General features: G+C 39.3%; 1 protein-coding gene across 6 annotated transcripts in view; it reads right to left on the bottom strand.

The window, feature by feature from the left end:
- The window catches only part of LOC124113025 (VPS9 domain-containing protein 1-like), a 64,588-nt gene that overhangs the window by 9,870 nt on the left and 42,949 nt on the right, over positions 1-11,769 (bottom strand). For all 6 annotated transcript variants that reach the window (XM_048397543.1, XM_048397542.1, XM_048397544.1 and 3 more), the window contains 3 exons: positions 8,718-8,770; positions 3,600-3,687; positions 2,800-2,885 (listed from right to left, as the gene is read on the bottom strand). In XM_048397543.1, the coding sequence (XP_048253500.1) occupies positions 2,800-2,885; positions 3,600-3,687; positions 8,718-8,770 (227 nt within the window). The remainder of the gene's footprint in view (positions 1-2,799; positions 2,886-3,599; positions 3,688-8,717; positions 8,771-11,769) is intronic.

Raw genomic sequence — 11,769 nt, 5'->3', positions numbered from 1 at the left:
TCCAAGAAACACAAGCATAGAGCTGACAATCCAAGGAACACAAGCATAGAGCTGATAAACCAAGGAACACAAGCATAGAGCTGACAATCCAAGGAACACAAGCACAGAGCTGACAATCCAAGAAACACAAGCACAGAGCTGACAATCCAGGAAACACAAGCATAGAGCTGACAATCTAGGAAACACAAGCACAGAGCTGACAATCCAGGAAACACATACACAGAGCTGACAATCCAGGAAACACAAGCAAAGAGCTGACAATCCAAGGAACACAAGCACAGAACTGACAATCCAGGAAACACAAGCATAGCGCTGACAAACCAGGAAACACAACCGAGAGCTGACAAACCAGGAAACACAAGCATAGAGCTGACAATCCAGGAAACACAAGCATAGAGCTGACAATCCAGGAAACACAACCGAGAGCTGACAAACCAGGAAACACAAGCATAGAGCTGACAATCCAAGGAACACAAGCACAGAGCTGACAATCCAGGAAACACAAGCATAGAGCTGACAATCTAAGGAACACAAGCACAGAGCTGACAATCCAGGAAACACAAGCATAGGGCTGACAATCCAGGAAACACAAGCATAGAGCTGACAATCCAGGAAACACAAGCATAGAGCTGACAATCCAAGAAACACAAGCATAGAGCTGACAATCCAGGAAACACAAGCATAGAGCTGACAATCCAAGAAACACAAGCATAGAGCTGACAATCCAGGAAACACAAGCACAGAGCTGACAAACCAAGGAACACAAGCATAGAGCTGACAATCCAAGAAACACAAGCATAGAGCTGACAATCCAGGAAACACAAGCAAAGAGCTGACAATCCAGGAAACACAAGCATAGGGCTGACAATCCAGGAAACACAAGCATAGAGCTGACAATCCAGGAAACACAAGCAAAGAGCTGACAATCCAAGGAACACAAGCAAAGAGCTAACAATCCAAGGAACACAAGCATAGAGCTGGAAAAACCAAGGAACACAAGCACAGAGCTGATAATCCAAGGAACACAAGCATAGAGCTGACAATCCAAGAAACACAAGCATAGAGCTGACAATCCAAGGAACACAAGCATAGAGCTGACAATCCAAGAAACACAAGCACAGAGATGACAAACCAAGGAACACAAGCACAGAGCTGACAATCCAAGGAACACAAGCATAGAGCTGACAATCCAAGAAACACAAGCACAGAGCTGACAATCCAAGAAACACAAGCATAGAGCTGACAATCCAAGGAACACAAGCACAGAGCTGACAATCCGAGGAACACAAGCATAGAGCTGATAAACCAAGGAACACAAGCACAGAGCTGACAATCCAAGGAACACAAGCATAGAGCTAACAATCCAAGGAACACAAGCATAGAGCTGACAATCCAAGGAACACAAGCATAGAGCTGACAATCCAAGGAACACAAGCATAGAGCTGACAATCCAAGGAACACAAGCATAGAGCTAACAATCCAAGGAACACAAGCATAGAGCTGACAATCCAAGGAACACAAGCATAGTGCTAACAATCCAAGGAACACAAGCATAGAGCTGACAATCCAAGGATCATAATCAAAGTGAACAAGCAGATCCTGGCACTGCCCTGTATATCTCTGCACTTGTTTGTCTGTTGTTTAACACATGACTCAGCATTATTCCAGTTAAACAGCACCATGTAAATAATCAGGTCTGGGTCCAGTGATCGATAAAATAAACAGCGATCCAAGGAATCAGGTTACAATACATGCAATGATGTTTGTTTGTTTGTTTGTTGTTAAATGCTGCACTCAGCAATAGTCCAGCTATATGATGGCTGTCTGTAAAGATCGAGCCTAGACCAGACAATCCAGGGATTGATATCATGAGCATCGATCCACGCAATTGGAATATGATGACATGCATCAACCAAGTCAGCAAGTCAGCAAGCCTGACCACCTGATCCTTTTACGCCTAGCATAGTCGCCTTATACGGCAAGAACAGGTTGCTGAAGACCTATTCTACCCCAGATCTTCACAGGCAATGAACCTAGTCAATAAGCCTGACAACTCAGTACATTAAGTCGCCTCTAACTACCAGCAGGGAATGCTGGGGCATATTTTACCCTGGAATCCCCATGGGGAACATATCTCTGTATCTCCTGTATCAGCTGGTCTATACACACCGGAGTATCTCCTGTATCAGCTGGTCTATACACACCGGAGTATCTCCTGTATCAGCTGGTCTATACACACCGGAGTATCTCCTGTATCAGCTGGTCTATACACACCGGAGTATCTCCTGTATCAGATGGTCTATACACACCGGAGTATCTCCTGTATCAGATGGTCTATACACACCGGAGTATCTCCTGTATCAGCTGGTCTATACACACCGGAGTATCTCCTGTATCAGCTGGTCTATACACACCGGAGTATCTCCTGTATCAGCTGGTCTATACACACCCGAGTATCTCCTGTATCAGCTGGTCTATACACACCGGAGTATCTCCTGTATCAGCTGGTCCATACACACCGGAGTATCTCCTGTATCAGCTGGTCCATACACACCGGAGTATCTCCTGTATCAGCTGGTCTATACACACCGGAGTATCTCCTGTATCAGCTGGTCTATACACACCGGAGTATCTCCTGTATCAGCTGGTCTATACACACCCGAGTATCTCCTGTATCAGCTGGTCTATACACACCGGAGTATCTCCTGTATCAGCTGGTCTATACACACCGGAGTATCTCCTGTATCAGCTGGTCTATACACACCGGAGTATCTCCTGTATCAGCTGGTCTATACACACCGAAGTATCTCCTGTATCAGCTGGTTGATAACGATCTCATCCTCTGGGTTACTCTGAAGCTTCTGTCTCCAAGTTACCAGCCATTTCTGTAAAAAGAATATTGTAAATATTGAATAGTTTGTTGCAGTAATTATGTAAGGTCTAATTCCTTTAATACTGACATGAAACCTAACTAAAATGGGAAAATTGAAACGACTAGGGCCTTCTTCAACAAAACAGTCTTTGAGTTACTCTTGCCGGAACTCACCAACTTTTCCGACCAGTCACAGGGTAAACGCTGGAGAAAGAGGGCCGCGGGGCCTGGTATCACAGCAACTGAAGGCAATGAGACCTCGAATCTCTGACCTTTGTTTTGATTGATTTGGTTGACAGTGATTACAAATGTGTCTACAAATAAGATTCAGTTTAAAAAATATAATTCTGGCACAATTGCGTGGTGAGTTGAGTTTTAGCTACCGGTATGTGATCTTTGACTCCTATAATACTTCCCACTTTGGATTTGACTTGTTAAAAAATATTTACCTGTATACATGATCATATTTTCATTCAACTATTACTTAATGCCACATAGCTATTTGTGGTGGCCAACAATTAGGATTGAGTGATTTTGGCTTAACGCCACATCAGCAATCTTGAAGCCATTTATGGTGACCTGAACGACTGATAGTCATTATTGTCTCCAGCTATTGATTGTGACCTAAATTATAAAGCTACTTAAGGATTTCTTCTTTGATAGGCATTTACTTTGTCAGTATTCACCCAGAGTAATTGCTCCGTCTCTCAGCAATGGGGTAACTTACAGCATCCTGCTCATACTCCAGAATCTTCTTGTATATCTGCCTCTGTTCCTGTTCTTCTTCAGACATTCCAGTAGGAGCTGTAAATCGCCTGCCACACAAACACATGCATGTCACTTCTCTTGCACAAAACAAAAAAAGGCAATTCTCTTTGATAAAACATGCAAGTCAATTCAAAGATACAATACAGTTATAACAAACTCAAAGGGGCCACTAATTTTAGTCCGTTATAACCGTAGTTCGTATTAAGCATATATACAGGATAAACAAAGCAAATGACCGGGATAAAAAACCAGTACATTATATCTGTCACTTTGTTATATGTGTGTCCATTATAAACATCCACAAATGCACAAAGACATATCAGGGACCAACCATTTAATGGGAGAGGGAGAGAGAGAGAGAGGGAGGGAGGGGGGGGGGGGGGGGGCCTGGAATTTTATCCAAAATGATAGTAAACAAAAAAATGCCAATTGAAAATGCCAACAAATATTTAGCTGATACTGTATTCGATGTTATAAGCGCCCGGAGCGCTTTAAAAATTAGAGATTGTTGGCTCTTATTAGATTATAATTTTGGTGAAAGCGTTGAAAGATCGTAAATTTCGTGGTTTACGCTGACAGCCTGAAATAATACAAAAGAAAAGTATGTGCGTATTATACACGACAGATATATTTTTCCAGAATTTAATTGCCCGTAATTAAGGGTGCATATAACACACGAGTGCGTATTAAACACGAATAAATAAGTCTTGTGAAAATGGATCAATCGGAAGGGTTCAAATTGGGATTGTTCACTAGCCAATATATCAGTAAATATCAGCGTGGGCGCTTATTAGAGCAGGGCGCTTATTACGTCGAATACGGTAGTTTTAATTATGTTTTTATTTATCTGGCTTTGCACCTGTAGCTAAAAACATATCTGGTCTCCATACAAAAAGCCATGATTCAAAAACAACTGGCACAAAATACACCATACTGAAATTTTAGTTTGGTGTAACATGAAATTTACTACTCAAAAGAAGTTATCAAACACCCGATTCTATCATATGGCTACAGCTAATCAGTCACGGCAGGACAGATCAACTATAGTAATATGACAGAACTAGTGTTCTTTTTGAGTAGTATACATGATGAAAGCAAAGACAATATTCGGTTTCGGTTTCTTCATCCCAGAGACCATACATTAGATTATATTCTATTATATTTTCTCTGTTCATCCAAAACAAAATCACAAGTTTTCCCTTCCTCTATCTCATTTCAATGTAATTAACATCACCTGTATTTGATTAATTTCCTGTGGAATATCTAAACTGAAAACTACATTACTTTTCAGTATCAGAAAGAGACCGCAATTCTGAGTCACCCTCCTGAACTGTCCCTGACCTTGGCTCGACTAAAGTGGGATACAGCCGACTGGCCCAGGTCAACAGACAAGTCAAGTCCTTTGGGGGATGTTAACTGGTCATTAAAGAGAACACAAACATGGCTCAAGTTATGCATCAACGCAGAAGGCAGCTTACACCTGCCAAGTACACATTGGTTCGTTGTCACACGTGGCCATGCTGATGGGCCGTTGTTTGTCTACTGCCAATCTAAGTCTCATAACTTAGGTGCGAATGTAGGAGAGGAAACTTCTTGAATGAAACTACTTTGACATTAATAAGAGTGACATTGCTGCCATGCCCACCATGTTTTAGGGCTTCAAAGAGTACTTGAGTACTCGGGCATGGGCTGAGTTTAGTGGGACAGTCCAGTTTGAAGGACTCGAGTACTCGACCAAGGGAGATAACTCTAATTTGGTCGACTCTCAATAAGTTAAAAGAAACGTGTCTTTATGTAACTTTTTTTATTCATGAGTAATGAATAAAATCAAATAAAAGTGTCAATAGCTTTTCTTTTAGTTATTTTTCGAAACAATACACTTATTTACAACCATTTCATAAGGATATTTCCTGGTTTAAAAAGTACTTTATTTCTTGTTTAAAAGGGATGTTTTAAGAAACTATTAAACTGTCGCAAGCAGTAGACCTATTCATTCTAAATTAGCGTTGAAACGTTAATCATCATTAATTCAATATTTTCATAAGATATTTATAACTGGACATCACTTTATTGAATATTAACATTGTGTTACTGTATCTCATTCTAAGTATCTCTTCAAATGTCGGGAAAACGGCTTAAAGAAGTCAACTGTAAATTTGCAAGCCTAGTAATCTTTCAATATTTTGTTTTCAATTAACAAAAAGGCAAATACTGACTTGAGAATTTGTGATAACATTGAAAATGTTACCGTAAACTTATTATCTATATTTTGTCATTTCCTGACAATTTCCTTCGGCGCTGGCATCAAATTATTTTATTTATCATATAAGCTATACCTAAGAAGCCAGCCTGCCAAAATCCAGCCAATCACCAGTCACAACATACATCACATGACGATCGCGTGTGCAATATTTTTTTCAGCCTGAACATGGCGTGTGTTACATTTAGATGTAAACAATTTCTTTTCCTAAGTTGACACTTCTTATTTCAATGAAGCTTCAGCGAATTAGCATGCAAACTTCAAAGGTATTTTATTTGATACGCGATCACAATGGTTTTCTTAGTGATCAATGATGTCATTGTGACTCTTTCATTTTGTATACTATAGGATAATTGCCAATTTTATTGAACAGATGTATAATTGCGGGTACTCAAGCACGAGCCGAGTCTTACCCCTCGGGTACTCGAGTCCATATTTTTGGACCCGTTGAAGCCCTACCATGTTTGACACAGGAAATATTGATACACTGTTGCTGTGTGTGACAAGTAGGGATGACTATTGCGATTGTATTGCAATAGTATAACGATAGTTGTCGACCACTGCAATAGTATTGCAATAGTGTGAAACCAACCTTAAGGATTGGTATTCTTTTTATCAATGTAATAAAATAAATCAAAGTATTGCCGATAATGTCAAAGTCGTCCATTTTCCTTGATGTCAATACTCAAACCAAAGGGAAGTAACTCTAATTGGAATCTGTCATAATCTTTGCTAATCAACACACAGCAGGTTTGAAATTTGACAATAAGAACATTTTCTGGTACAATAATTAACTAACAGCGACTATTGAAACTATTGATTGTAATGCATACCATCGACAATACCATTGGTATTTGTAAATTCCTATCAATATGGTGCAATCGGAGGGTAAGCTATTGCAATATATCGATAGTTCAACATATCGCACTCCAAGTGATCAGGGCACATCACCTTGACGATCAGGTGTTACAAATCTGAGGCATAATCTACATATATAGTCTGAATTATATTTTTAACAAGCCTCTCTATGTCTGAATAACCATGATATTTGACATGACCTTGAAAGTGGTAATAATGGATCATCAATTATTGCAAAATGTTTTATTTTGCCAGGAATGAAAAAAAAAAATTCCAGAGATGAACCCCATGTTTTACAATAAGCTTTCTTGTGTTCTTGAACTTTGGTGGACATTAGTGAAATTCTACTCCATTCTTGTTCATATCCTAGTGATCATTCCTGTCAAGCACTGTCCAATCAATATTCATAAGACTAAAGTTTGCATCGTCTCAGGGTATTGGTAAGAAGATTTCTCGTCGTAACTTAGATGGTGCCACAAATATGAAGTCTAAGTACCACCGTGACTATACTTTACTAATGAAACTACCGTATTCGACGTAATAAGCGCCCAGGGCGCTCTCAAAATTAGAAATAGGGGGCTCTTATTAGAATATTATTTTGTCAAAAAAAAACAGAGTTGAAAGATAAATTTCGTGGTTTATGCTGACAGCCTGAAACTTTTATATACGAGAGATATATTTTTCCAGAATTTAATTGCCCATAATTAAGGGTGCATATAACACATGAGCGCAAATAAATAAGTATTGTGTACATTGATCAATCGAAAAGGGTGCTAATTGGGATTGTTCACGAGCCAATATATTAGCAAATATCGCCGTGGGCGCTAATTAGAGCGGGGCGCTTATTACGTCGAATACGGTAATTACAAGTCATTTCACAATGAATGACATCAAAAGTGACCTTGGCAATAAACACAATCATGTTTGTTTGTTTGTTGTTTAACGCCGGACTCAGCAATATTCCAGCTATATGATGGTGGTCTGTAAGTAATTGAGTCTGCACCAGACAATCCAGTGACTGACAACATGAGCATCAATCCACGCAACTGGGATCGATGACATACATTAACCAAGTCAGCGAGCCTGACCACCCGATCCTGTTACTCGCCTCTTACGACAAACATAGTCGCCTTTTACGGCTGCTGAAGGCCTATTCTACCCCGGAATCTTCACGGGCCGACACAAATATGACACATGACAGCCATAAGTTTATTTAGCTATTCATAATTAATACCATTTGCTTACAATGTACTTTTCTTTCCATGAATCAAACCGGAATGTCCCTAGGTTCAAATCATGTTTCATAACGTGACCCCCAATGACCTTGCCCTGACTCAAAGGTCACCCAAAGTTGTAGCAATTGACATCAAATCCTAAACGCCGCACTCAGCAATATTCCAGCTATATGACGGCGGTCTGTACATAATCAAGTCTGGACCAGACAATCCAGTGATTGATATCATGAGCATCGATCCACGCAATTGGGATCGATGACATGCATCAACCAACTCTGACCACCCGATCCCGTTTGTCGCCTTTTACGGCAAGCATGGGTTGCTGAAGACCTACTCTACCCCGGGATCTTCACTTGTATCAAATCCTTGAGGTCATGTGTACATAGTTTTGCCAAATTCCCAAATACAATATTGTTGATAAAAAACCTTTTTGGCAGCAGTTTAAACCGAGTTACCCTAACCTTCAATGTCACCCTTTCATATCCTAAGCAGATACCCGGGGCATATAACTTCTGTTGAGAAAACACAATTACAGGGGTCTGCTTGACAATCTTGACAAGTTTCAACAGTCAAGGACAACAACTACACACAATAGCAGCTGCAAGAACAGTCTTTCCTTTCCAGCAATGATAGGGGAATGTTTGCCACAGGGCAGATAACATTGCTCTCTCACTCCCTGTCCGTGAAACAAGACAAGGTAACATAACACTGACAGGGTGCTCACCTTTGAGCTTGTTCCTCGAGTCGGCTCTGTCTCTCGTTCATCTTTTTGGCAAGCTTGTATAATGTCAGGAAAAACAGCTGAACGTGACATGTGACTGGCTTTAAATATTAGGATAATATACTTGTAATTACTGCTCAGTTTGCATTTTAATTTCGGTAAGAGCTACAGTTACCTGAAAAAATAAAATCAAAACTAAGAATGCACTATCATATACACACTAAATTCAATGTTAGACCTGAAGAAATATTGCTGGTCAGTAACTGGAAGCAAATCTTACCTCATACTATCAGTTAGGATAGATGGTAGTGGCAGCAAAAACATTTCACCATGCAGTGTTCCCATCTACCAGTAATTACCAGTTTTTAACCGGTAAATTTAGGCTTGGACCAGTAATTCATGTGACTGCCAGTCACTGTGTACCGGCAAATAATGTACTTTATAAATCTTTGTTATTTTATATAAGCATATAAGCTTGTCTGTTTCCATCCGGGTTTCCCCTTGTCTATTTTTAATGAAAGGAAATAACATTTTGCTTTGCTTCGAGAAAATTGAGACTGTATTTTTAGTAGTTCTAACTAAGTTACTTCAGAGATGACATCATTGCATTGAACATGATGTTGAAAGAATTAAAACCAGGTAAGTTTCATGTTTTTTGTTCGTTGAAAGTTGGGACTGACAAACATTAGGGGGATTGGTAATTTTTAGATTTTCCTGTCCACCAGGACTGCTTTAGATGATAGGCTTTGACATCCGTAAAGTACTGAATTAATATCATATCCTTTTCTGTATTGTAATAAATTGCTTCTAATTTGATCATAATTGCAATAAACAAGGAGTAAAACACCATAGGGCACACACTTGAGTAAAGGGACTATAAAATACTCACAGTTTTTTCCCAATAATCAGCACCTTTTCCATAATTTTTTCGAGGATCATCTTGGACAGATGTGATCAGTCACTTCCCCTACAACTCACACCCCTCATGTCCTGGTAACATCACATCGGAAGGGTCACTTCTGTACAGCAGTAACTACCATTGGCACCTTGCACATCTGACAGACAGGCCATTATGTCGTAACAGTTATCACATGGCTGTCACCTTTTTGAAAACTGCCATCATTAGCAGCAAACTAATTGGTTACTCTTTGCAAAGAACACGACTAATAAAATTGATAAGTATGATAACTGATTTTTTAAAGTGTAGGGCCTTATGATGAAATTTGAAAACTGAGTTTCTCGCGTATCCCGGATGTGTTTTTAGTCAAGTCTTTGAAAGGCATTTAGAAGTAATACACATAAGGAAGAGAACTCATGGATGTCAACTTCTTTATTTGTAGTGTCCAACAGCTGGTGTATAACTTGCCGTGAAAGTGACAAGCACCAAGGGGGCCAATACAATTAATTAGGTGATATGCTAACTGCCTTTCAGTTCATTAAGGGAATGGTATTAAATCCTTTGTGTCCTCAACTGGGTCAATGTCCGACACACATCACAACAGTTACATACATACTGGAATTAGAGCTTTGCTTAATGGAGGTGATTAATGAGGGAGGGATTAAGTTTGGTTGTTTTTTTCATGCCACTTCCAGCAATATTTAAGACATAACACAACTGGGGTCTTTAATAGAGTTCATTTGGATCCCCGCCCAGGTAGGAATCTTTGGAAATGAAAAGGCAGATAAAGCAGCAAAATTATCCCTTAAACTCCCAGAAATAAGCTTAAACTTACCCAGCTCAAAATCAGAAATCAAAAGTGTCACTTTCACAAAGAATCAACAAAAAATGGCAAAATATATACCAAAACTCAAATAGCCAAATCAGGAAAGTACTAAAAAAAACCCTAAATAAACCAAAAATACTACACCCATCCAAAAAAATCGACAGAATAATTACTTAACTACAAACAGGCCACACCAAACTAAATAATCACCGTAAAATAGCTAATCTACACACAACAGGAAACTGCCCACATTGCAAACAACAAGAAACACCAGAACACGTACTCATTCACTGCACACACTACCAAACACACCGAACAACACTACAGACCACCCTAAATCTTAAAACCGGACTTACACTAGAATCAATCCTAAATCCACAAAATAAATTAGAAAAATTCAAAGCCTTAGGCATATACCTAATTAAAACAGGACTAATTAGTCGCATTTAAACCCCCAATAAAATATTAAAACCAAAACTACCTTATCTAACAACCACCCAACACACACAGCTCCCTTAGTTCGTCCCCCACCCACTCTTGGCATTCTTTCCAAATCTCAAAATTTCAAAATTACTATATAAGTAACCCCTAAAGCCCCCCTCCTGGGTTGCACAAACTCACTTTTCCCCTTTTTGAAAACACATTAAATGGCCTGGCCGGGCTGTGTGCGACATACGCTTGCAGTCGGAAAGCGCACGTTAAATCTCCAACATAAGTATGTAAGTAAGGGGCACTAACAATGGGCCTTGCACATTGCACCTATGTGGGAATCTAACCAGGGTTATCCACATGGCATGCAAACACTTTAACTAGGCAAAGTGATGAAGATGATGCAAGATCCAGGATTTGGCAAATATATCCTTTTCCCTTGTGTATATCTTGGGACAGTGCAACAAAAAAATAACTGGTCTTGGAGGCCAGTTGTCAGCAACTAAACCAAGGGGAAGTTTTCACATATTTGTTTCACTAACTATTTTGTAATTCCAGTCCAATAATGCTACTTATATGGTCATAGGATAACAAAATAATGTGGCTGACATTTCATATTTCACACCAGTCAGTCAGACCACCTCGATTCTTAAATTACTAGTCCTAAATTAGTCTTTTGATTTAAACAGTATTTTATTTCCATTAATGTTCAGATTTTACATTAAATAGCATTACAAAATGGAAAAAGGATTAGCAAACAGGCCTATATTAATGCTTCTCCTAATATTGTACATTATACATGTAGATTGTAATGAAGTCTATAGAGCAGACATTAATGAGTAATATTAATTAGTCTTTTGGACAAGAGTATTTTTTAACCCTGATGACGATGGACCTTAGGA

The sequence above is a fragment of the Haliotis rufescens genome, unplaced genomic scaffold (genome assembly GCF_023055435.1).
Source record: "Haliotis rufescens isolate VD_foot unplaced genomic scaffold, xgHalRufe1.0.p SCAF_17, whole genome shotgun sequence".
Taxonomy (NCBI): Eukaryota; Metazoa; Mollusca; class Gastropoda; order Lepetellida; family Haliotidae; genus Haliotis; species Haliotis rufescens.
The sequence above is the reverse complement of the archived record's forward strand: the minus strand, read 5'-3'. Positions and strand labels throughout refer to the sequence as shown.